Source organism: Hippopotamus amphibius, chromosome X (assembly GCF_030028045.1).
Source record: "Hippopotamus amphibius kiboko isolate mHipAmp2 chromosome X, mHipAmp2.hap2, whole genome shotgun sequence".
NCBI lineage: Eukaryota > Metazoa > Chordata > Mammalia > Artiodactyla > Hippopotamidae > Hippopotamus > Hippopotamus amphibius.
In genome coordinates, this window is record NC_080203.1 from 123,049,353 (window position 1) to 123,074,394 (window position 25,042).

The following is a 25,042-nucleotide window of genomic DNA, read 5'->3' on the forward strand; positions in this document are numbered from 1 at the left end:
ACGCAAATTCAAAAGTTCGCACAATATCCTGCTAGTCCCAATGACTCTAATATAATTCCTCAATATAATTACTTACATTCTAATTTGTAAGTTTTTACCTTTTTCCTCACCGTCTCTGTTAGTATTGGCAGGCTCTATTATTGGATTTACTTAGTCATCTGTTCTAATGAAGGAAGCAGAGAAGACATTTTGGACTCTAGGAGGAAAGTATCAATGACAAACTCAGAGGTCAGAGGAGAATCAGAATCTTCTCAAAGTTAGGTCCAGATCCTTCAACTGCTTTTTCTTGTAACTTCATGGTATAAATGTTTCTATTTTTTTTCCAACTGGGCATCATTGTGCTTTCATCTTCCATTTTTTCTTTCATTTTTATGAACTGATAGTTTGAGTACAAAGGCTCTGTCTTGAATGACCCCCTGGCAGTGGCATGTTGGAGTTCCCTCAAAGGAATTCCCTGCCCCCACTGTGTCCATTTTTCTTCTAAGGCACGTACCTTAAAAACTCACTGTCATTAACATCGTCACCAGGGAGCTCAGTCTACATGCACAGAATTGCAAGTAGAAGTTCAGTCACCATAATCGATCACAGCGAGTAATAGAGAACACAGCCAGTTTGCGTTTTCTTTATCCAAGTCAAAAGCTCAAATGGGATGTGAGACATTCGGTCTCTTGGTTGAAACATCCTGTTCTACAGCCTGATGACATCTTGGAGAGTCTGCTAATCCCCTGCCTGTGGACTCGAGCCCTGCTCCTGATACTGCTGGGGTTACGCAGTGTGTTCCAGCGCTGTTGGTGGGTCTTCCGGTCCCCTGGCCGTGAGCCTGGGGTCTGCGTGCTGAGGGCTGGTGCAGAGGGAATGGTCGTCAGCCCCTGCTGCTGCTCCAGTGCTGTGACCCACTTGGCCATCCTGCTTCTCCACGTGCCCGGTGGGCCCTGTTCTTGAGAGGTGTCTGGTGATGGACCCCACCCCTGTCCACCTCACACTGGGGTCGCTGGGTGTCGCAGTGACCCCCGTGTCCATCGCCAGATAGGTTGTGCCGGCGATGCTGTCCTGGCCTTCGGCCCCTGCTGCGACACGGGCCTGTCTGAGCAGCCTGGCGTGTGATTCTCTGCCACACACCCCTGGCTGAGAACTGTGGGTGGAGATGTGCTCTCATTCCTGCCAGCAGCCCTCCGTTCCTGAGGCGATGCTGGTTTCCGATTGTCTGCTGCTAATGACGCAGTAGGTCATATCTTCGTGGTTACATCTCTGTCCTCGTTTCTGTTTTCTGGGGTAAATTCTTAGAGGTCAAATTTTAGTTTTTAATTTTTTTGTAAATTTATTTATTTATGGCTGTGTTGGGTCTTTGTTGCTGTGAGCAGGCTTTCTCTAGTTTGCAGAGAGCGGGGGCTACTCTTCGTTGTGGTGTGTGGGCTTCTCATTGTGGTGGCTTCTCTTGTTGCAGAACATGGGCTCTAGCTGCGTGGGCTTCAGTAGTTGCGGCGCGTGGGCTTAGTTGCTCCGCAGCATGTGGGATCTTCACGGACCAGGGATTGAACCTATGTCCCCTGCGTTGGCAGGCGGATTCTTAACCACTACACCACCAGGGAAGTCCCTTAGAGGTCAAATTTTAGTCAAAGGATAGGTATATTTTTAAGGTGGGATGTAAACCAGTGTGGCCAGTACCGTGTAAAACAAGAGGCAGCAGGTGTAGGGGAGAAGGTGTTGTGCGGGGAGTGAGGAGGCCTGGGCTCCAGACAGAACTGTGCGGCCAGTGAGGTGGGGCTTTGGGCAAGTCCTTTGGTCTCGTTTCCCTTCCCTTGGTTTCATTTTCTTCTTTCGTAAAATGAGACCTGTTATGAATCTGCGCAGGTGCAGTGGAGCAGATGTCACTGGGGCTCTCTGTGCTGCAGGTGGGCGTGTGAAAGGAGGGCCTCTGCTGGAGTCCATGGTGGGCTTCCCTTTTACACTGCTGATGGCTTACTTGAGAATTTCTTCAGGGTTTCAAAGCAGCTATCGCTGTCCTATAAGAAAAGAAAATCGAGATTACTATCTAGAGTCTAGTTCATTTTTAGGCCTCTGATAGACGGATAGAGAGATCAAAGAGATTTCCCCCACACAGATGCCATGGATGTGGTTCCAGAGCTGATTACTCCAATATTCATTTCACTTTCATATCTTTACAGGGAAACTTTATGGTGATGTACCTTTTATAGAAGAAAGACACAGACATCGGTATGAGGTATGGCTGTCACACTCAGTTACTGTGGACTATGTCCATAGATGCTTGGTGCGAGGAACCCCAGTGATTACAAGTGGGCCTCTGGAGAAGCTATCCGGACTGGTGTCCATAGGGCTCAGGGGAGAAGTGCCAGATTTCCCAGAAGAGCCGGGTAGAGGTGGGGAGACTCTGGTCTTGGCTTTCCAAAGGGAAAATCTTTAAGTATTTGCACACGGCACATTTCATTGCTCTCTGTTACCCTAATTGCTGTCTCCTAGACCAACATAAGGTCATCCTTATCCTTAACCTCCTGCCCTTTATTTTGGCAGCTTTGGGAAAAGGGTACTTGCATTTTCTGAAGCAAATGCCTCTTGGGATAGGGATGCATCTCTGGATATCACACAATGGACTCTTGATTTGGGAGCCTCTTGGAAGCTACATTGAGCATGAAGCTTAGTGTCACGTGATTAAGGAGTTATTGTTGAGGTTGCCGCATGAGAAGCCTACGTTCCCCAAAATGCAGATTGTCTGTACCAGGATTAATTGATATACCAATTATGACCAATTATGAAGTAAAGAAGCAAAATTCCTGCTAATTATTTACAGAAACCAGCCTAAACAATAAGGAAATTTGTTACATCAGGTAATAGGTAGTCCAGAGGCTTGGTGGGCTTCAGCCATGGTACAGTCAGGGCTCCTGCTGTCTCTGGGAGTCCCTTGGCCCTACCCTTTTCTATGTGTCTGCTTTGTCCTTGGACTGGCCTCCCTCATAGTTGTAAGATGGCTGCCAGTGGCAAGTGAGGCAATGTGCATCTCTGCTAGACATGATTGGGTCAATTTAGATTACGTGCCCACTTGTGAACTAGTAACCATTGCCAGGGCAGTGTTGAACCAGGCTTAAACCTGGTTTCTTGCATCCTTCATCTGCCAAGAGGGATGGGTTTATCATGTTTGGCCTAGACCACTTAGGACCATCTTCTAGAGTGGGGGAGATGGAGTCCCATGGGCCATGTGTGGGGGGAGTAGATACCAGAACAAGCCCAGGGTTCTGTTTTGAGGGAGGACAGGTGGGAGTCAATGCCAGGTAGGCTACCAATAGTGTCACTACAATTAGGGAACATAATTTGCTGAGTGTAGGCCATTTTTGGTTTTATTTCCATTGGGAATTGGCCCAACTGGTGGGACAAAACTTATTGAGCTGCTTTGCCTAAGTGGTAGCTAGAAGAACGTAGAAGTTCTTGTGAACTACTATGCACGTGATCGTGTAGCCATTCGTTCCTTCATACTTATTTTGTATCTCATGTGTACTAGAGATGGAAGGGGAAAGACACACATGGTCTCCCTTCTCTTAGGGAGCTTCCATTCTAATTGGAGAGGACAAAAAAACCAGATAAAATAATTACAGATTGAGTCATATATTGGACAAAGTACTGTGTCTATAATACATAAAGTATTCATACAACTCAAATAATGGCAAAAGATCTGAAGAGACATTTCTCAAGAAAAGATATACAAATGGCCAATAAGAAAATGAAAAGATATCCAACATCATTTGACATCAGGGAAATGCAAATCAAAACCATAAAGAGATTCAATTTTACACCCACTAGGATGACTATAATCAAAACATGGAAAATAGCAAGTGTTGATGAGGATATGGAGTAATTAGAACTCTCATACACTGTTGGTGGGAATGTAAAATGGTGCAGCCACATTGGAAAAATCATCTGGTAGTTCCTCAAAAGGTTAAACAGAGTTACCATATGACCCAGTAATTCCATCCCTAGGTATATACCCAAGAGAAATTAAAACATACGTCCACACACAACTTGTATACGAATGGTCACTGCAGCGTTATTCACAGTAGCCAAAAAAGTCGAAACAACCCGTGTCCATTAACTGATGAATGGATAAATACAATGTGGTATATCCATATAATGACAATAAAAATTGACAATAAAAAAAATGAAATACTGATATATGCTACAACGTAGATGAACCTAGAAAACATGTGAAGTGAAAGAAGCCAGTCACAAAAGAGCACATACCGTATGAGTCCATTAACATGAAATACCCAGAATAGGCAAATCTAAGGAAATTGAATAGAGATTGATGGTTGCCTAGAGTTGGGGGGTGGGAGAGGGGTGTTTGTGTGCAGTGATGATGGAATCGGGGGATGATCGTTAGAGGGTATAGGGTATATTTTTGGATTGATTATGGTGATGGTTGAAATCCTCTTTGAATATACTAAAAACTATTGAGTTGTATACTTTTAGTGGGTGAATTGTATGGTATGTGAATTATATCTCAATAGAGCTGTTAAAAGAAAAAATATTACAAATTATGAGAACTAGCCTAATATTAAAAATAAAATAAAAGCACATGGGGTTAAGATTGAGAAGGACAGGTGGGACCCCACTTTGATTTTAGATGAGGAAGTGCTTTCTGTGAAGGAGAGGCTGAAAAGTTTGAGAAAGGGCCACTGATGAGATAAGGGAGGGAAGGGGCCGTGTGCCAGGTCATCAAGTTGTCATCTAGAACCAGCGTTTTAGTAGAAAAGTTGTTCCAAGCTTCTCTTTAGAGCATTTATGTAACTATATATAAAGAAAGCTTTGGTTTAGTCACAAGGGAAATAAGATAATTTCAATCCTCAAGCGGATTTGTGATTTGGGGAGAGCTAGTTAATTACACATAACTCAAGGGAGGACGCAAATAGGGGGATAGCTATAAATAGCTAGTCTCAAGCTTTCAAGAAAGAATATCTATGTCACAGTCCTACTTTCTTTTTATCATACAAGTTTCAGGTGTGCAGCATTTTAGTTCAACATTTGTATACGCTACAGAGTGATCACCGTGATCACCACCACAAGTCTAGTTACCATCCGTTATCATGCACTTGACCCCCTTCACCCATTTTGCCCACCCCCAACCCCCTTCTGGGCTAGTCACCACTAATCTGTTCTATCTGCGAGTTTTTTTGTTTGTTTGTTCATTGGTTTTGTTTAGTTTTAGATTCAACATATGAGTGAAATCATATTTGCCTTTCTTTGGTTTATTTCACTTAGCATAATAGCCTCAAGGTCCATCCATACTGTTGCAAATGGCATGATTTAGTTGCTTTTTTATGGCTGACTAGAATTATAAATATGTGTGTGTGTGCACGCATGTGTGCGTATATATATCATATTTTCTTTATCCATCAGTGGACACATATTGTTTGCACATCTTGACTATTGTAAATAATGCTTCAGTGAACATAGTGTGCATATTTTTTTGAATTAGTGTTTTCATGTTCTTTGGGTAAGTACTCAGAAGTGGAATAGCTAGGTCATATGGTAGTTCTAGTCTTTATTTTTTGAGGAGTCTCCATACCATTTTCCATAGTGGCTGCACCAATTTACAGTCCCACCAGCATTGTGAGACTTTTCTCCACATCCTTTCCCACATTTGTTATTCCTTGTCTTTTTGATGATAGCCTTTCTAACAGGTGTGAGGTGATAGCTCATTGTGGTTTTGATTTACATTTTCCTGATAATTAGTGATGGTGAACATCTTTTCATGCACCTTTTGGTCATCTGTATGTCGTCTTTGCAAAAATGTCTATTCAGATGCTCTGCCCATTTTTTTAAATTATAAGTGATTTTAAAATTTTATTTATTTAAAAAAATTTTTTATTGCAGTTTAGTTGATTTACAATGTTGTGTTAGTTTCAGATGTACAGCAAAATGAATCAGTTATACATATATTCAGTGTTTTTGAGATTCTTTTCCCATATAGGCCATTATAGAGTATTGAGTAGAATTCCCTGTGCTATACACTAGGTCCTTATTAGTTATCTGTTTTATATATAGTAGTGTGTGTATGTCAATCCCAATCTCCAATTTATCCCTCTTCCCTCTTACACCCTGAGTTTGTTTTCTACATCTGTAATTCTATTTCTGTTTTGTAGATAAGTTCATTTGTACTCTTTTTTTTTTTTTAGATTCCACATATAAATGATATCATATATTTGTCTTTCTCTGTCTGACTTACTTCAGTATGACTTTATATATTTTGGATATTAACCCCTTATCAGATACATGATTTGCAAATATCTTCTCCCATTCAGTAGTTTGCCTTTTTTTTTTTTTTTTTCGCAGAGCTGTGTGGCTTGAGGGTCTTAGTTCCCCTCCCAGGGATCGAACCTGTGCCCCCCTGCAGTTGAAGCACGGAGTCCTAACCATTGGACTGCCAGGGAACTCCCTGCCTTTTGTTTTGATAATGGTTTCCTTCACTGTACAGAAACTTTTTAGTTTGATGTAGTTTCACAGTACTACTTTTTGAAACTCTTCTTTGGATAATAGAAGGTGGGCCTCCCAGATTTAGGGGCTGTGATTAGACTATTTCTCAGGTTCATCATGAGTTTAAAAGTAGGCTTTGAGGTTTGAATATAGAAATTAACTACTAGCTAGAGCATCACTGAAATGGAAAATCCACCCAGTTGGTGGAGGACATTTTCATGAGCTGATATGTCTGTATTGCTCTGCTGTCCAAAGACACTTAATTTCTTGTTTTTCCAGGTGAATCCTAGGCTAATCAACCAACTTGAGCAGAATGACTTAAGTTTTGTAGGTCAGGATGTTGACGGGGAGAGGATGGAAATCATTGAACTGGCAAGTAAGTGGGCTCTTCATTTTTGAAAGTTTTTGTAGTGATTGTGGTGAGCTAATGTCTCTTTGTTGACCGTAAGCATACGACGATATAACTTGAGACCCATTTTGTTTGCTCTCTTTCTTTCCCTCTCTCCTTTGAAATAAATATGCAACTAAATAGAAGTAATATGCACTAAATATAAAGTGCATGACAAAAAGCAGATCGCTTATAATACTAATCATTTTGGGGCCTATCAGTGTGAACTTGCCGTGAAATGATGTAGTGTTCGGAGCCTACCGGTTCTACCAGTAGTATGCTTCCGTAGCATCCGTGCCCCCTTCCTCAGGTGTCTCTTATTGCTAGCCTCTGGGTTAGGTGTTCCGGGAAAGGTGGGCAGCCCACTGTCGAGTAGCACTCTACTTTCTCCCTCCTCTGAGGAAGAATGGCCCAGTGTCCTCCTCACTACTGGTGACTGTACAGTGCATGTGACAATAATTTTTTGGATAAACCACCCTCATTTATTGAATGCTTAGTGTGTACAGGATACTTTAAAAAATGGTAGCATCATTTTCTAGAACCTACCTTTCCAGTCTATATACTTTAGGCTTCAGATAACCCAGACTGCTTATTCTTCTAACTTTTCTACTTCTTTTTTCCATCTTAGCTCATGCCACTGTTCTACAAATTTGTTTTCTCTGTCCCTTTCCTTTTCTGTCTCTAATCTGTTCAGGTACTTCAGAAGTCCTGAGCAGGGAGGAGAATTAAATTTGGGAAAAGCTTCTTTGACCGCAGTAGCATGTTACCTGGACCCAGAAAGAAGGCAAGCAGTAGACATTGAGCATGCACTCACTAGATGCTTTTCACCAGACCCCTTGCTAGGGACTCCGCATGCCTCATGTAACGTACAAGGCCAGTGATGTTAATCCCACTTTACGGAGAAGGAGACTGGAGTGCAAAGAGGTTAAGCAACTGCCAGAGCCATCTAGCTAGTCACTGGCGAGGCTGGAGCTAAACCAGGTCATAGCCTCCTTCTGCCACCACCTCTGTGGGATTTTATTGTTCTTGTTTTCATTGGACATTCCACCTAAGATTATCAATCCATGCCTCAAGTTTTAAATTAGAATTTGAGGATGTATTTCCTGTAGGCCTTCTGATGGAAATGCCCATCATTTACAATTTTTATAGTGTGGATCACTGTTTGGTGTTGAAGTCTCTTAAGTCTGACATGTGAGAGGGCAGAGAAATTTCTGAAGCAAATTACTATTTGTTTACTTTGTTCAAGTACTTACTCTCTTTAATTCTCCTGGCTCTCATTATTATCAGCAAACACTTAGAAGCTTCTTTCATTGCAAGGATTTAGTTTCCCCTTGACACTTTCAAATTTCATGTGGGTTGGAAAGGAAATGAGACCTGCTGTAAAACCTTGCAATTTTTAAAAAGCTGACTGCAAGGGAATTTGTTTTATGAAGGAAAATTTCCCCAAAGACTTTGATCCTCGCTACCTTTACCATATCCATGAATCTCTGTATTCCTGAAGGAGTTCGGAAAGGAACAACAAAGCTTGAGATTAGTATAATGTCATAATTTGTCTCAAAGCAATTAAGAGCATTATTTAAAAGATACTTTATCTGACTGATAGAACATCATCAAAATAAAAAACTTTTTAGTCTCTTTCCTCATATTGGCATAGGGGATTTTTTGGGTAAAGTGATTCAGAGCAATGATCTGTTCTTTCAAGTATTCTTTCCCTGACTACGACATAACCCGTTGCTCAGCTTCTGTCTGTAGTGGTACAAAAACACAATTATTGTCAGTTTCTTTCAGAGACATCCCTAGATGCTATACTGCAAGATTCATCACGTCTTTAATTTAAAGCTGCACTGCTTTCTTTTCTGAGGGCAGGTGGTTTCTCTCCTTTTCTGGAGGAGACACTTTCCTGGGAGAAGGTGGCATTCCTGTCACCAAGCTTTCATACCTGAATGTCCCTCTAATTCAAGGAGGCTTCTTTGTAGATGTGATGTAGAGGATTTCTACACTGGATTTTTCTGGATTCAGAGCTGTCCAATAGAACCTGCTGCAATAATGGAGTATTCTGCCCTGTTCAATATGGCAACCTCTAGCTGTTTGTGGGTATTTAGCACTTGAAATGTGCTCAGCTAATTTAAGTGAATTTAAATGGTCACCTGTGGCCAGGAGCTATCATTTTGTATAGCAGAGCTTTAAATGATGACTTAGGAGAGTGGAAATTGCTGTTCAACCATCATTTCCTCACTACTGAGCAGTAGTTTGGGGTCTCCAGTAGTAAATGATGGGGATTTGTGATTTTGAATTCCATACTAGACTTTCAGATCATTTGATAAAGCCTCTCATTGAAAGATTTAAAGTTATATTTACTTCTTCCTATAAAACTTGTATTTTATCATCTTAAACTTGATGTGTATATATGGCCATTAAAATGATTTTTAAAATAAGGAGGACATACTGACCATGCTCTGACTATAGTAATCATGGGATTAGAGAGCTGCCCAATCTCTAATTAGGAGTTGCTTTGTAATCTGGGAATAAACATAGTTTTTCAGAATTCTGATTGGGGAGAGGAATTTGTAATCCTAGAAAATTTCTACCCAGATTTGGAAATGTTGCCCATTAATTTTTACGGTTCCCAAACATGGGATACCTGAGAAAAGCTACTTTTCTGTTCCTATTACATCTAGAAGAACTTGAATTGCTCATATAGGGCCTTCTTATAACCCTCAGTATGAAACAGCTTAACTTACCCTCTGATAATGTAAGAAATAAGTGTTCATTGCAAAGGTTCACATGATACGGAGAAGCATAAGGAAGAAAATAAAAATATCTTGAACTCTCGCCACCTTGAGCCATAACCACCATTAACATGTTGAAAGGCCATCCTTTTGTCACTCGGAGTCTCTTCATCACAAGAGTTAAGTTGGCATAGGCTGAAATATGAGTGCCTGTCCAGCTTCATGGTGTTATCCATGACTAATATCCAACCTAGAGCTGTGACTAGAAAAGCAGTTATACTTTCTGCATTCCCAGGGGACCCGTCCCTTGGGAAAGGAGACCTTGTTGGAAATGGCTTGAAGCCATCTAAGAGAAAGAGTGACTTACAGTTAGCCTGAAGTTTGAGGATACCAGGGTGTTGGGGAAGGGGCCCTTTCCCCCTCTACCTCTTGAGTTTTTGTGCCTGGACCAGCAATAAAATTGACACAAGACAGATAAGCAGGAGAAAAAGAAACAAATTTTAACTTGTGTGGATGGAGGTCTCATAGAAATGGGACCTTTATACTTTTTAGACAAAGAAACAAATACACGAAGAATTAACAGGACAAAGACACTTAGGTCTTGGGTGCTTAATTAGTGAAAAATCTAAACAGGATTTGGGCTTGGAGTAGTAAATTAAAGAACTCACAAGATGTGTATATAGACTTCTCTGCCCAAATTCCCTATCTCTGGTGATAAGGGTGTCCTTCTACCTCCAGATGTAGGAAGTGCATCTTTCATTTGAGAGATTTATTTCCTGCTTTCAGGAAGACTGGGTGGGGTGTGTGTCAAAGTGTGCTTCTTGCAGCAGTTCAGTCTTACGTAACTTTAATTCGAAATAATCAGTATGCCATTGAGGCATACTTTGGGGTGGCCTGCCCTGGGCCCCACCCATGGAAATGGAACCATTGTAAGTCTATAAAGGGCCTAGATAGCAGGCAGATTTTGGGAAAGCAGATCATCTTCCCATTCAGAAACTTTTGCTTAACTTTGCTCGCTCTAGCACCTTCCACAAATAAAATGCTGGATCTCTTATTAGTGAGATGTGCTTTGCAATTTGACCTTCTACTACCAAGTTGAATCAGAAAATAACTGGCTATGATGGTAACAAGTTAAATAATCATCTTACCATTTAATTAGTTTTCTTATTTAAAGATAAGAAGACCTTTAAAGCTGTTCTCATATTTATGTACTTCAACTGCATTATGATTTTTCTCATTTCAGATCACCCCTATTTTGTTGGTGTCCAGTTCCATCCTGAGTTTTCTTCTAGGCCAATGAAGCCTTCCCCTCCATACCTGGGGCTGTTACTTGCGGCAACTGGAAATCTGAATGCCTACCTCCTACAGGGATGCAAACTGTCTTCCAGGTAACCAGCTTACTGTTCTTAGCAATGACTTGAGATGCAGTTATCAACATCTTAGATTTCTCATAAAATTTAATATCATTGTAGGATTTTTTTAAAAAGTGGAGAGTCATTTTTCCCCCTCTTAATAAGCATACTTTTTTCTCTTAATGAAAATGATTTAATCACATCTACAAGGGTAATGTGTCAGCTTTCCAAATGATGCTGATGCTAAGTATTGTTTTAGGGATTTTTGTCATTTTGGTAGGCTAAAAAAGGGATTTTCTTTTATTGACTTTTTGATTAATAAATATATATGAATATTTTATATGTTTATATGACTAGCCTGTTCATATCCTTTGCCCTATTTTTCCTTTTGCTGTTATCCTTTTTCTTAATGATTGGTAAGCTCTTTATATATAAAGGACATTAATCCTTTGTTAGGTTACACATACTTTTTCAGTGATTTTGTTTTTTTTCTAAGTTGTTAATGGCTTTCATTAGTTTTTGTTAGTTTTTTCTTAGTTTTTATTTTCCCTAAAGTTTTAAATACTTTATGTAGTCCTTATTTATGTATTTTTTAATTTATGTGGTCAAATCTTCTACTTTTGTGGATTGTCTTTAGTATCCTGCCTAAAGTCTTTCCCTATCAAAAGATTATTATATAAATAATTACCCATTTGTTTTCTACTAGCACTTTTATGGTTTCTCTTTTAAAAAGATTTTAAAATTGAAGTATAAGTTGATTTACAATGTTGTGCTAATTTCTGCTGTATAGCTTAGTGACTCAGTTACATTCTTTTTCATATTCTTTTCCATTATGGTTTATTCAGGGTATTGAATATAGTTCCCTGTGCTATACAGTAGGACCTTGTTGTTTATACATTCTCTATCTAATAGTTTGCATCTACCAACCCCAAACTCCCAATCCATCCCTCCCCCACCCCCCCATCCCCCCATCCCCTCTGGTAACCACAAGTCTGTTCTCTACGTCTGTGAGTCTGTTTCTGTTTCGTAGATAGGTTCATTTGTGCCATATTTTAGATTCCACATATAAGTGATATCATATGGTATTTGTCTTTCTCTTTCTTATTTACTTCACTTAGTATGGTAATCTCTAGTTGCCTCTATGTTGCTGCAAAAGGCATTATTTTGTTCCTTTTTATGGCCGAGTAATATTCCATCACTTATATACATACCACATCTTCTTTATCCATTTATCTGTTGATGGACATTTAGGTTGTTTCCGTGTCTTGGCTGTTGTGAATAGTGCTGCTATGAACATAGGGGTGCAGGTATCTTTTTGAATTGTAGTTTTGTCCAGGTATATGCCCAGGAGTGGGATTGCTGGATCATATAGTAGCTCTATTTTTCGTTTTCTGGAGAACCTCTATACTGTTTTCCATAGTGGCAGCACCAATTTACATTCCTACCAACAGTGTAGGAGGATTCCCTTTTCTCCACACCTTCTTCAGCATTTGTTATTTGTAGATTTTTTAATGATGACCATTCTGACCAGTGTGAGGTGGTACCTCATTGTAGTTTCAATTTGCATTTGTCTAATAATTAGTGATGTTGAGCATCTTTTCATGTGCCTGTTGGCCATCTGTATGTCATTTGGAGAAATGTCTACTTAGGTCTTCTGCCCACTTTTTGATTGGGTTTTTTGTTTTTTTATTGTTGAGTTGCATGAGCTATTTGTATACTTTGGGGATTAAGCCCTTGTCTGTTGCATCATTTGTAAATATTGTCTCCCATTCCATAGGTTGTCTTTTTGTTTTTTTATGGTTTCCTTTGCTGTGCAAAAGCTTGTAAGTTTGATTAGGTCCCATTTGTTTATTTTTGTTTTTGTTTCTATTGCCTTGGGAGACTGGTATGGTTTCAACTTTATAGTTTCAATCTGTAATTTATATGGACTTTATTTTTGGCATAGTGTGTGAGGTAGGGATCTGCCTCCCCTTGACCCCCCCCCCCCCGCCCCCCGTCAGCCAATTAAGTAATTTAGATTTGTTTCAAGGGTTTCTGTTTTGTTCCATTGGTGCTTTCATCTCCTTTTTTCTGAATCTTTACCACCCTTTTCGTTATCATAGCATTATTGTAAATCAAGCCCTTATCTATCCTACTCTCATTTTTATTTAACATTTTAAAAACTGTTTTGCTCTTCTTCTGGAGGACCTGTACAATGATTTTTAAAGTCAAGTTTGAGGACTGCCAGGATCGCTGCCTATGTGTGCTTTGTTACACAAGCCTGCTTGTTTGCGATATTACCTGCTAGGAGAAACTCACAGCTCTCTAAGGTTTCCTTTAACTGTGTATCCAGATGGGAACAGCTTTACATATTTTGTATGTTGGACCTCTTAATGAATTAATGATCACTCCCTGTACTCTTGAACCAGTGCAGTGGTTTTCACACCTTGCCCTTTGGGACTGGAATTCAGGCTGGGGTGGGAGGGGTTCCAGGCTCTTGCCTTCTTAAGCTTCCCTATTTCAGTGGAGCTTGAGCTCCACTTTTCCTGGCTCACGTGGCCTGGTTCTGCATGAGATTGCTTATGAAGATGAGCTTCCTGTGCTGTGAGGCTGCATGGCTTACACAGCAGATTGGACATTCCAGTGTGGTCCATGTTGGGTGTATACTCTGATCCTTCCCAGCCACTTTATTGTCTCCATTATTTCAGGTGCTCACACGTGAAAGGAGGATGACAGTGGAACAAGTTAGATGGCTGGGAGAAATAACTCACGCATAATTGTTCATGCATAACTATCTGGTTGTTTGCAAGCATCAACTAATATACAAATGGTGCCTGGTTTGTGTGGCCCACCCACCTGTGTGCTGGCTGGCCTGCCAGTTCTTGCCTGGGGGCTGGTGGTCTCTGGGTAAAGCTCACCAGTAGTTTCTGAGAAAAGTGACTGCTTGTTAGCAATTCCTGAGCAAGACACAGTATATCTCAGAGAGAAAGGAGAGATCTCTTAACAAGACTCTGATGCTGGGATTGGAATCAGCTGACTCGCAGGCTTCCGTGGTGGTCAGAGAATTCCTATGTATCAGCCACCAACTGGTGCGGTCCTTAAGAGCAGCCAGCATCTTATTTATCTTTGTCTCCCTGGCTCCCTAGTCTGCAGTGGTTGTTTACTACCCATTACAGTACTAAATGTAGGTAGCAGGGGAGGATGTAGTCTAGTATAGTCTTGACACTTTGCAGGGGGTTTTCCAACTAAGAATGGTGCCCATGACTTCATCCAGTGGCAGACACTAGGATTCCAGAGGAACCTTGTACTTCAGCTCCTCTCTGCCTGGCTCCATGGTGTCGGTGAGCATTGAAAAGCAAATAACTGCTTTGATGGCCAGGCTCTAATGTGAGCTGAGTTGGGACTGTGTTTCTGTCAAACAAGATTACCGTCTGTAATCAATCCTAATCAAATGTGGCAATAAATATGAACACTAGAGTAATGACTTGCTTTCCCAGAAATTGGCTGATATTATTTAAATGTATGGCACATGTGCAGCTGATGTCTTTAAAACCCACAATGTAAAAAATCTTGGCTTAGAGCAAATACACCTGGGCTCTAACCTTTGCTTTCTGCTTTGTGGAGAACGTTTATCTTTTAGTGCCTGGGAAGTTGCAGTAAGAATATTATTTTGGGATTGAGAGCTGGCAAGCTGAACTCTCAGCTGCTCTGGTGTCTATAGAATGGCAGCAGTTATGAAGACCAGGTCCACCACAGCCTGTGGTGGTCTGTGCACAAGGCGTAATAGTTTTAGGGTAGTATTTTTTTAGGTTTTTATAAGCTACTCAAAAGTACTTGTAAAATCAAACTAAGTCTTGTTTTGGAGCTCCCCCAGGACCACCCACACATTCGATGATTGACTAGAAGGAGTCAGAATATAGTTGTACTCATGGCTAAAATTCATTTCAGTGACAGAGTAAGCATACACAACTGGCTCAGTAAGGGAAAGAGATATAAGTAGAGTCTGGAGAAATCTATCTGCAGGCTTCCTATACTCTCTGCCTCCCGTGAGAGGTCACTCAGAGTTCACTCTCCCTCCAGCAGCAAAAATGCAGTGTGTGATGTTTATGCCCAGAGAGGCCCATTCGATGCTCAGAGTTTAGGGTTTCTATAGGAGGCTGGTCACATGGGCATTCCCTGCCTAGCAACCACCCAAATTCCAGGCTCCCAGAAGGAAAGCAAACATTCACCACAAATCACATTGCTTGTACATACAGCCTAGGCCCAATGAAATGGCCTTATCAGTTAGTAATGGAGAAAACGTTCTGAAAGCCAAGTTCCCAAGCAAGCAGGCCCTTCTAAAGATAGCAGCCTAAGGCCTGCTGTGTTGTCTTTTGCACAAGTCTAATAAACCATTTTAGAGTAAAGAAATCTAATGGGAAATTATGACCCATTAAATAAATCATTGTAATTGCTGATATCTCTCCCCTGGTATCTGAATATAATTTGTCCCATGTTTAAACGTTATCCAGAAATTTGCATGGCTTTGCTGGTGTATGATGTAATAATGGAATGACACTGCTTCGTGTAATTGTAATAAAAAATTATAGGGGAGGGCTTCCTAGGTGGCGCAGTGGTTGAGAATCCACCTGCCAATGAAGGGGACACGAGTTCGATCCCTGCCCCAGGAAGATCCCATGTGCCGCGGAGCAACTAAGCCCGTGTGCCACAACTATTGAGCCTGCGCTTTAGAGCCCATGAGCCACAACTGTTGAGCCCATGTGCTGCAACTACTGAAGCCCACGTGCCTAGAGCCCGTGCTCCGCAACAAGAGAAGGCACGGCAATGAGGAGCCCACGCACCACAATGAAGAGTAGCCCCTGCTCACCGCAACTAAAGAAAGCCCGCGCACAGCAAAAAAGACCCAACACAGCCAATAAAATAAATAAATAAATAAATAAATTTATTTTAAAAAAAATTATAGGGGATTTATACTAAATAGAATATCCAAAGGTTTTTAGAATTGTGAGTTCTTCAGTATCTAGAAACAAAGCACATGATCTCTGTCCAGAATTCCATTTTTTTTTAAAATTGATGTATAGTTGATTTATAATGTTGTATTAGTTTCTGGTGCACAGCAGTGATTCAGTTTTATATATATATTCTTTTCCATTATGGTTTATCACAGGATGTTGACTATAGTTTCCTGTGCTCTACAGTAGGACCTTGTTGTTTCAGAATTCCATTTTTAAGCAACTGGAAAGAGAAGAGGGATGCGAGTCTAAAGTTCCTAGATTGTTTTTCAGCCCGCGTGTCTCTGGGGCTGCCCTGCAAGGCCCTGAGGTACAATCACTCCACACTGAGGTTAGGAACAACTTCCAGTTTTTATGATTCCAGCATTTATCCTGCCCCTCTGTCAGATCAGAGTAAAACTCTCAGGCTTAGATAGTGCTTGTTCTTTGTCTGAAAGCAAGAACTGAGATGGAGTTCAGTCAACAGTTCACAGATGTGCACCTCTTTGGGGGAACATGTTTACGTATAAAACCAGAATCTTAAGACATGAGTAGCATTTTATTCTAGATTTTAGGATCTTAGATTCCATGTCTCCACCCAACATATACTATCTATTATGCAGAGAAATCATCTTTTTGTGGCGAGACAGGAGGCAGGCCTGTACAGAAAGAGGAAGGAAGTTAACTCCACGATGCACTGTATTAGCTTGACTGTTTCAGACCAAACTCAAAAGCTGAGACTACTTTATAATCGGAGGGTCCTTAAAGGAAGTACAGAGCCGGAGTCAGTGCCTAGTCCATTTCCTGCTCCCTGGTGTGCTTCTGGGATCTGAGTCCCCTCCCTCCTGCCAGGCTCAGGCTTCCCTCTTCGCTTTTCTCTGCATTTCGGCAGCAGTCAGGGAGAGAAGGCGCCCATTTCCTTCCCTATTGTCTCAGGTTTCTCTTCTGTGACTACTGGGCTTTTCCTTCTAAGTAACATGCTGCCCTCTAGCCTAGGAAGGTTTTGTTTTCTGTGGACCTTTAGCTCTGAGGCATCACAGAAAATTTGGAAAATAGGAACAAGGATCCATAAACCTAACATAGTCACTGTGCTTGCTTTTGAGTCTTTCCTTCCCGTCTTAAGTCTATATCCATACATGACTCCTTTCATGGTTGTAATCATAATAATGAGTGTGTGTGTGTGTGTGTTTCCCAATTCTTTTATTTTGAAAACTTCCAAGCCTACAGGAAAGATGAAAGACTAGTACAGTGAATATTTGTATACCTTTCACCTAGATTCATCAATTGTTGCCTTTTTACCATGTTTGCTTCTTTCTCTCTGCATAAACTGATTTCTGAATCACTTACAAGTAAGTTGCAAACATCATAACACTTTACTCCTAAATACTTCATCATTCATTTCCTAAAATTGAAGACACTTTCTCATGTAAATTCAGTATCATGATCACACATAAGAAAATTAACATTAATTCAGTGACATCATTTAATATCCAGTCCATATTTAAATTTCTCCATTTATCCCCAAATGTCTCTTTAGCTTTTTTTTTTGAAGTTAAAAAAATGTAATCAGTGATCAATTTGAGGTTCATTTGGTTATGTGTCCTTAGTTTCTTTTAATCTGGGTAAATCACCCTCTCTTTTTCAGTTCTTCATAACATTGACTTTTATAAAGAGGCCAGGCCAGTTGTCTTGTAGCAATGACTAGAATTTGGATTCATCTGATTGTTTTCTCAGGATTAGAATCAGGTTAGACATTTTTGGAAGAATAGTTCATTGGGGCTGTTGTGGACTTTATAAGGACACATCAGGAGACACATTCCCTCTGTTGTCACGTGGTGGATGATGCTGAGTTTATCACCTGGTTAAGGTAGTGACTGTCTGGATGTCTCTTTTGTAAAGAAACATTTTTCTCCATTTTAGTTTCCAAAATATCATCCCCCCACTGAAGTGAACTAAGGTTCCTGGAAGAAATGGTTGGATTCAGGTCTGGGGCAGGGAGAGTATAAGATGAGGCTGGAATGTATTGCTGTACTTGAAGGAAGAGTTCAAAAACCAAGGGGGAGATTTTGTATAAGGTTAAAGAAGCCAGCTTCAAAGGGTTCCTGCTGGCCTCACTATGGACAGTTTGAACATCAAAAACAATAATGATGAAATTGGATTATGACACAACATTTTTTTAAAAATTCAATAATAATACTCAGAAAAAACAAAAGGCCAGTTTAAAAAATGTCGATGCAACCCTCAATGTAATAACTTGAGTCAAATAAGGATCGTCAGTGGATGCCAAAACCATTGGATGAAAGGTTTTGGAAAACAAGATATTAATATGTTCTCAAAGCATCACCACAGAGTCTTTACTAATTACAAAAGCCTGTCTTTTGAACTGAGCACCTTATGTGTACTTTTCCAAGTTCTATCATGCTCCTGCTGTTTGCTGGCTGTGTGCTTCAGCATCCACTCAGCATGCCACATGTGCTAGAGCTCATGCCATCCCAGCCCTGGTGCTGGGCCCGAGAGAATCAATTGCAAGTCCAATAAGAACACATGCCCTGTCCTGGGGGACTCATCAGGTAATATAATGGCTCTCTATATTTTGGGGCTGACACATTGCCTTCCGAGAAAGTGATGCAAGCTGTGAATCCACTTCCTGGAAAACTGCACACACATGGCAATTGGAATGGTATTCATATCCCAAAAGCCTCCCATCCATCGACATTCTTCTGGGAGTCCTCAGATACAGACCCCCAGCTAAGATGGTCTTTATAAAAAGGGATGATTGGACTTCCCTGGTGGCACAGTGGTTAAGAATCCGCCTGCCAATGCAGGGGACACAGGTTCAGTCCCTGGGCCGGGAATATCCCACATGCCTTGGAGCAACTAAGCCCATGTGCCACAACTACTGAGCCTGTGTGCTGCAACAACTACAGCCCACGCGCCTACAGCCTGTGCTCTGCAGCAGGAGAAGCCACCGCAAAGAGAAGCCTGCGCACTGCAACAAAGAGTAGCCCCTGCTTGCTGCAACTAGAGAAAGCCTGCGCACAGCAACGAAGACCCAGTGCAGCCAATAAATAAATAAATGAATGAATAAAAAGAGCTTAAAAAAAAGGGGGATGGTAATAGTACTCACCTCACATGGTAGTAATGAAGAGTATGTTCTTTTCTAAATGGAAAGCACTTAGCACAGTGCCTGGTCTATGGTAGCAAGTTAAATGGAAATTATTATGCTATTATTGTCATTAATTTCACCTTAGTTCCCATCACCTTCATCTCTTGACTATTGCGAAGCCTCCTATGTGGTCTCCATGCCTTCAGCTTTCTTCTTCTCAATCGAGAATGATCTTCCTACATTATTTTGGAGCTTAAAACTCTAAATGGCTTCCCTTGACTTACAGGATAAAATGCACACAAATGCCCCAGAGGGTTTAGTGCTTTGGCTTTGACTCTCACAGCTCCCTTCGCTCCAGCTATACATTCCTGAAGTGCTTAGCAGAGAGGGGAATGCCAGTCTGTAGCCTGTTAGGATGGTGGGTCCCCGAATCATTACTGATGGTGGGCTTTGGAGGTGGGTGTGACCTCTCTGCTGATGATAGAGTGTGCATTGCTCCCTTTAAGGCATCCTTATCCCACTTTGGGTGGCCCTTTCTCTTTGGCTAAGAGAGTAAGATACTCTTTTTCTCCTGTGTGACTCTAATGTGCATTTTCTAGCACTGTTTTAAACTTGGAATCACCTTACTTTTTTTTTTTTTTAAGAACTTTTATTGAGATACAGTTAACACAATAAACTGCATATATTTACAGTGTACTATTTGGTATCCCATTCTCCCAATTCATTCCCCCCCAACCCTCCCTGCTTTCCCCACTTGGTGTCCGTATGTTTGTTCTCTACATCTGTGTCTATTTCTGCCTTGCAAACTGGTTGATCTGTACCATTTTTCTATAGTCCACATATATGTGTTAATATACGATATTTGTTTTTCTCTTTCTGACTCGCTTCACTCTGTACGACAGTCTCTAGGTCCATCCATGTCTCTACAAATGTCCCAATTTCATTGCTTTTTACACCTGAGTAATATTCCATTGTATATATGTACCACATCTTTATCCATTCATCTGTTGATGGACATTTAGGTTGGTTCCATGCCCTGGCTATTGTAAATAGTGCTGCAATGAACGTTGGAGTACATGTGCCTTTTTGAATGATGGTGTTCTCTGGGTATATGCCCAGCAGTGGGATTGCTGGGCGATATGGTAGTTCTATTTTTAGTTTTGCAAGGAACTTCCATACTGTTCTGCATAGTGGCTATATCAATTTACATTCTCACCAACAGTGCAAGAGGGTACCCCTTTTTCCACACCCTCTCCAGCATTTACTGTTCGTAGATTTTCTGATGATGCCCATTCTAATCGGTGTGAGGTGATACCTCATTGTCGTTTTGATTTGCATTTCTCTAATAATTAGTGATGTTGAGCAGCTTTTCATGTGCCTCTTGGCCATCCCTATGTCTTCTTTGGAGAAATGCCTATTTAGGTTCTGCCCATTTTTTGATTGGGTTGTTTGTTTTTTTGATATTGAGCTGGATGAACTGTTTATATATTTTAGAGATTAATCCTTTGTCTGTTGATTCGTTTGCAAATATTTTCTCCCATTCTGAGGGTTGTCTTTTCGTCTTGCTTATATTTCCTTTGCTGTGCAGAAGCTTTGAAGTTTCATTAGGTCCCACTTATTTATTTTTGTTTTTATTTCCATTCCTCTAGGGGCTGAATCAAAAAAGATCTTGCTGTGATTTACATTGAAGGGTGTTCTTCCTATATTTTCCTCTAAGAGTTTTGTAGTGTCTGGCGTTACATTTAGGTCTTTAATCCATTTTGAGTTTATTTTTGTGTATGGTGTTAGGGAGTGTTCTAATTTCATTCTTTTACATGTAGCTCTCCAATTTTCCCAGCACCACTTATTGAAGAGGCTGCGCTTTCTCCATTGTATATTCTTGGCTCCTTTGTCATAGATTAGTGGACCATAGCTTATCTCTGGGCTTTCTATCCTGTTCCATTGATCTATATTTCTGTTTTTGTGCCAGTACCATACTGTCTTGATCACTGTAGCCTTGTAGTATAGCCTGAAATCAGGAAGCCTGATTCCACCAACTCCATCTTTCCTTCTCAAGATTGCTTTGGCTATTTGGGGTCTTTTGCGTTTCCATACAAATCGTAAAATTTCTTGTTCTAGTTCTGTGAAAAATGCCGTTGGTAATTTGATCGGGATTGCATTGAATCTGTAAATTGCTTTCAGTAGTATAGTCATTTTCACGATGTTGGTTCTTCCAAAATGGTAATCCCTCCATCTGTTTGTGTCTTCTTTGATTTCTTTCATGAGTGTCTTACAGTTTTCTGAGTACAGGTCTTTTACCTCCTTGGTTAGGTTTATTCCTAGGTATTTTATTCTTTTTGTTGCAATGGTGAATGGGATTGTTTCCTTAATTTCTCTTTCTGATCTTTCATTGTTAGTGTATAGAAATGCAAGAGATTTCTGTGTGTTAATTTTGTATCCTGCAACTTTACCAAATTCATTGATTAGCTCAAGTAGTTTTCTGGTGGCATCTTTAGGATTTTCTATGGATAGTATAATGTCATCTGCAAAGAGTGACAATTTTACTTCTTCTTTTCCAATTTGGATTCCTTTTTTTTCTTTTTCTTCTCTGATTGTTGTGGCAAGGACTTCCAAAACTATGTTGAAGAGTAGAGGCAAGAGTGGACATCCTTGTGTTGTTCCTGATCTTAGAGGGAATGCTCTCAGCTTTTCACCATTGAGAATGATGTTTGCTGTGGGTTTGTCATATATGGCCTTTATTATGTTGAGGTAGGTTCCCTCTATTGCCACCTTCTGGAGAGGTTTTATCGTAAATGGGTGTTGAATTTTGTCAAAAGCTTTTTCTGCATCTATTGAGATGATCATGTGGTTTTTATCCTTCCATTTGTTAATATGGTGTATCACATTGGTTGATTTGTGTATATTGAAGAATCCTTGCATTCCAGGGATACACCCCACTTGCTCATGGTGTATGATCCTTTTAATGTGTTGTTGGATTCTGTTGGCTAGTATTTTGTTGAGGATTTTTGCATCTAAATTCATTAGTGATGTTGGTCTGTAGTTTTCTTTTTTTGTAGTATCTTTGTCTGGTTTTGGTATCAGGGTGATGGTGGCCTCATAGAATGAGTTTGGGAGTGTTCCTTCCTCTGCAATGTTTTGGAAGAGTTTGAGAAGGATGGGTGTTAGCTCTTCTCTAAATGTTTGATAGAATTCACCTGTGAATCCATCTGGTCCTGGACTTTTGTTTGTTGGGAGATTTTTAATCACAGTTTCAATTTCATTACTTGTGATTGGTCTGTTCATATTTTCTATGTCTTCCTGATTCAGTCTTGGAAGGTTATACCTTTCTAAGAATCTGTCCATTTCATCCAGGTTGTCCATTTTATTGTCCTATAGTTGCTTGTAGTAGTCTCTTATGGTGCTTTTTATTTCTGTGGTGTCTGTTGTAACTTCTCCTGTTTCATTCCTAATTTTATTGATTTGAGTCCTCTCCCTCTCTTTCTTGATAAGTCTTGCTAGAGGTTTATCCATTTTATTTATCTTCTCAAAGAACCAGCTTTTAGTTTTATTGATTTTTGCTATTGTTTTCTTTATTTCTATTTCATTTATTTCTGCTCTGATCTTTATGATTTCTCTCCATCTAGTAACTTTGGGTTTTGTTTGCTCTTCTTTCTCTAGTTTCTTTAGGTGTAAGGTTAGATTGTTTATTGGGGATTTTTCTTGTTTCTTGAGGTAGGATTGTATTGCTATAAACTTCCCTCTTAGAACTGCTTTTGCTGCATCCCATAGGTTTTGGATTGTTGTGTTTTCATTGTCATTTGTCTCTAGGTGTTTTTTGATTTCCTCTTTGATTTCTTCAGTGATCTGTTGGTTATTTAGTAGCATATTGTTTAGCCTCCATGTGTTTGTGTTTTTTACAGTTTTTTTCCTGTAATTGATTTCTAATCACATAGCGTTGTGGTCAGAAAAGATGCTTGATATAATTTCAATTTTCTTGAATTTACCAAGGCTTGATTTATGACCCCAATATGGAGAATGTTCCATGTGCACTTGAGAAGAACATGTAATCTGCTCTTTTTGGATGTAATGTCCTACAGATATCTATTAAATCAAGCTGACTTATTGTGTCATTTAAAGCTTGTGTTTCCTTATTAATTTTCTGTGTGGATGATCTGTCCATTGATGTAAGTAGGGTGTTAAAGTCCCCCACTATGATTGTGTTACTGTTGATTTCCTCTTTCATAGCTGTGAGCATTTGCCTTATGTATTGAGGTTCTCCTATATTGGGTGCATATATATTTATAATTGTTATCTCTTCTTCTTGGGTTGATCCCTTGATCTTTATGTAGTGTCCTTTCTTGTCTCTTGTAACATTTTTTATTTTAAAGTCTATTTTATCTGATATGAGTATCACTACTCCAGCTTTCTTTTGATTTCCATTTGCATGGAATATCTTTTTCCATGCCCTCACTTTCAGTCTGTATGTGTCCCTAGGTCTGAAGTGGGTCTCTTGTAGACAGCATCTATATGGGTCTTGTTTTTGTATCCATTCAGCCAGTCTGTGTCTTTTGGTTGGTGCATTTAGTCCATTTACATTCAAGGTAATTATTGATATGTATGTTCCTATTACCATTTTCTGAATTGTTTTGTTTTTGCTTCTGCAGGTCCTTTCTTCTCCTATGTTTCCCGCTTAGAGAAGTTCCTTTAGCATTTGTTGTAGGGCTGGTTTGGTAGTGCTGAATTCTCTTAGCTGTTGCTTGTCTGTAAAGCTTTTGATTTCTCTATCGAATCTGAATGAGATCCTTGCTGGGTAGGGTATTCTTGGTCATAGGTTCTTCCCTGTCATCACTTTAAATATATCGTGCCACTCCCTTCTGGCTTGCAGAGTTTCTGCTGAGAAATCAGCTGTTAACCTGATGGGAGTTCCCTTGTATGTTATTTGTCGTTTTTCCCTCATTGCTTTTAATAACTTTCCTCTGTCTTTAATTTTTGTGAATTTGACTACTCTATGTCTTGGCATGTTTCTCCTTGGGTTTATCCTGCCTGGGACTCTCTGAGCTTCCTGGACTTGGGTGGCTATTTCCTTTCCCATGTTAGGGAAGTTTTCAACTAGAATCTCTTCCAGTATTTTCTCAGGTCCTTTTTCTCTCTCTTCTCCTTCTGGGACCCCATAATGCGAATGTTGGTGCATTTAACGTTGTCCCAGAGGTCTGTTAGGCTGTCTTCAGTTCTTTTCATTCTTTTTTCTTTATTCTTTTCCGCATCAGTGATTATCACCATTCTGTCTTCCAGGTCACTTATTCGCCCTCCTGCCTCAGTTAATCTGCTATTGGTTCCTTCTAGTGTATTTTTCATTTCAGTTATTGTGTTGCATATCTCTGTTTGCTCTTTAATTCTTCTAGGTCTTTGGTAAACTTTTCTTGCAACTTTTTGATCTTTGCATCCAGTCTTTTTTCAAAGTCCTGGATCATCTTCGCTATCATTATTCTGAATACGTTTTCTGGCAGGGTGCCTATCTCCTCTTCATTTAGTTGTTTTCCTGGCATTTTAGTTTGTCCCTTCATCTGGTACAAAGTCTTTTGCCTTTTCATTTTCTCTATGTTTCTGTGGCTGTGATTTTCAGTTCCACAAGATGAAATACTGCTGATACTGCTTGATAGTGCTGCCTGCCCTCTTGTGGAGGAAGCTGTCTAGAAGGCTGGTGGGTGCTTCCTGATGGGAGGGACTGATGATGGATAGGGCTGGGTGGGTGGAGCTCAGTGACACTTTAATCTGCTTGTCTGCCAGTGGGTGGGGCTGTGTTCCCACCTTGTTGGTTGTTTGGCCTGAGGCTACCCAGAATCACCTTACTTTTTTTTTAAACTTTTGGTAGGCATGGTTGATGTTGTCCGGGGCCATTCTTAGGGTATAAGATGCAAATATTTTTTTTGTGTGTGGGGACAGTGTGGGTAAGTAGAGTGGGTGCTACAGGTTTATTTTCTGGATCTGCCACTTACTGGGTAATTTTTTTCCAAGTCCCCACTCTTAAACCTCAGGAT

General features: G+C 40.3%; 1 protein-coding gene across 4 annotated transcripts in view; it reads left to right on the forward strand.

Annotated features, from left to right (window-relative positions):
* The window catches only part of CTPS2 (CTP synthase 2), a 121,137-nt gene that overhangs the window by 90,667 nt on the left and 5,428 nt on the right, over window positions 1–25,042 (forward strand). For all 4 annotated transcript variants that reach the window (XM_057718982.1, XM_057718981.1, XM_057718984.1 and 1 more), the window contains exons 15-17: window positions 2,166–2,221; window positions 6,760–6,856; window positions 10,841–10,985. In XM_057718982.1, coding sequence (XP_057574965.1) covers window positions 2,166–2,221; window positions 6,760–6,856; window positions 10,841–10,985 — 298 coding nt within the window. The remainder of the gene's footprint in view (window positions 1–2,165; window positions 2,222–6,759; window positions 6,857–10,840; window positions 10,986–25,042) is intronic.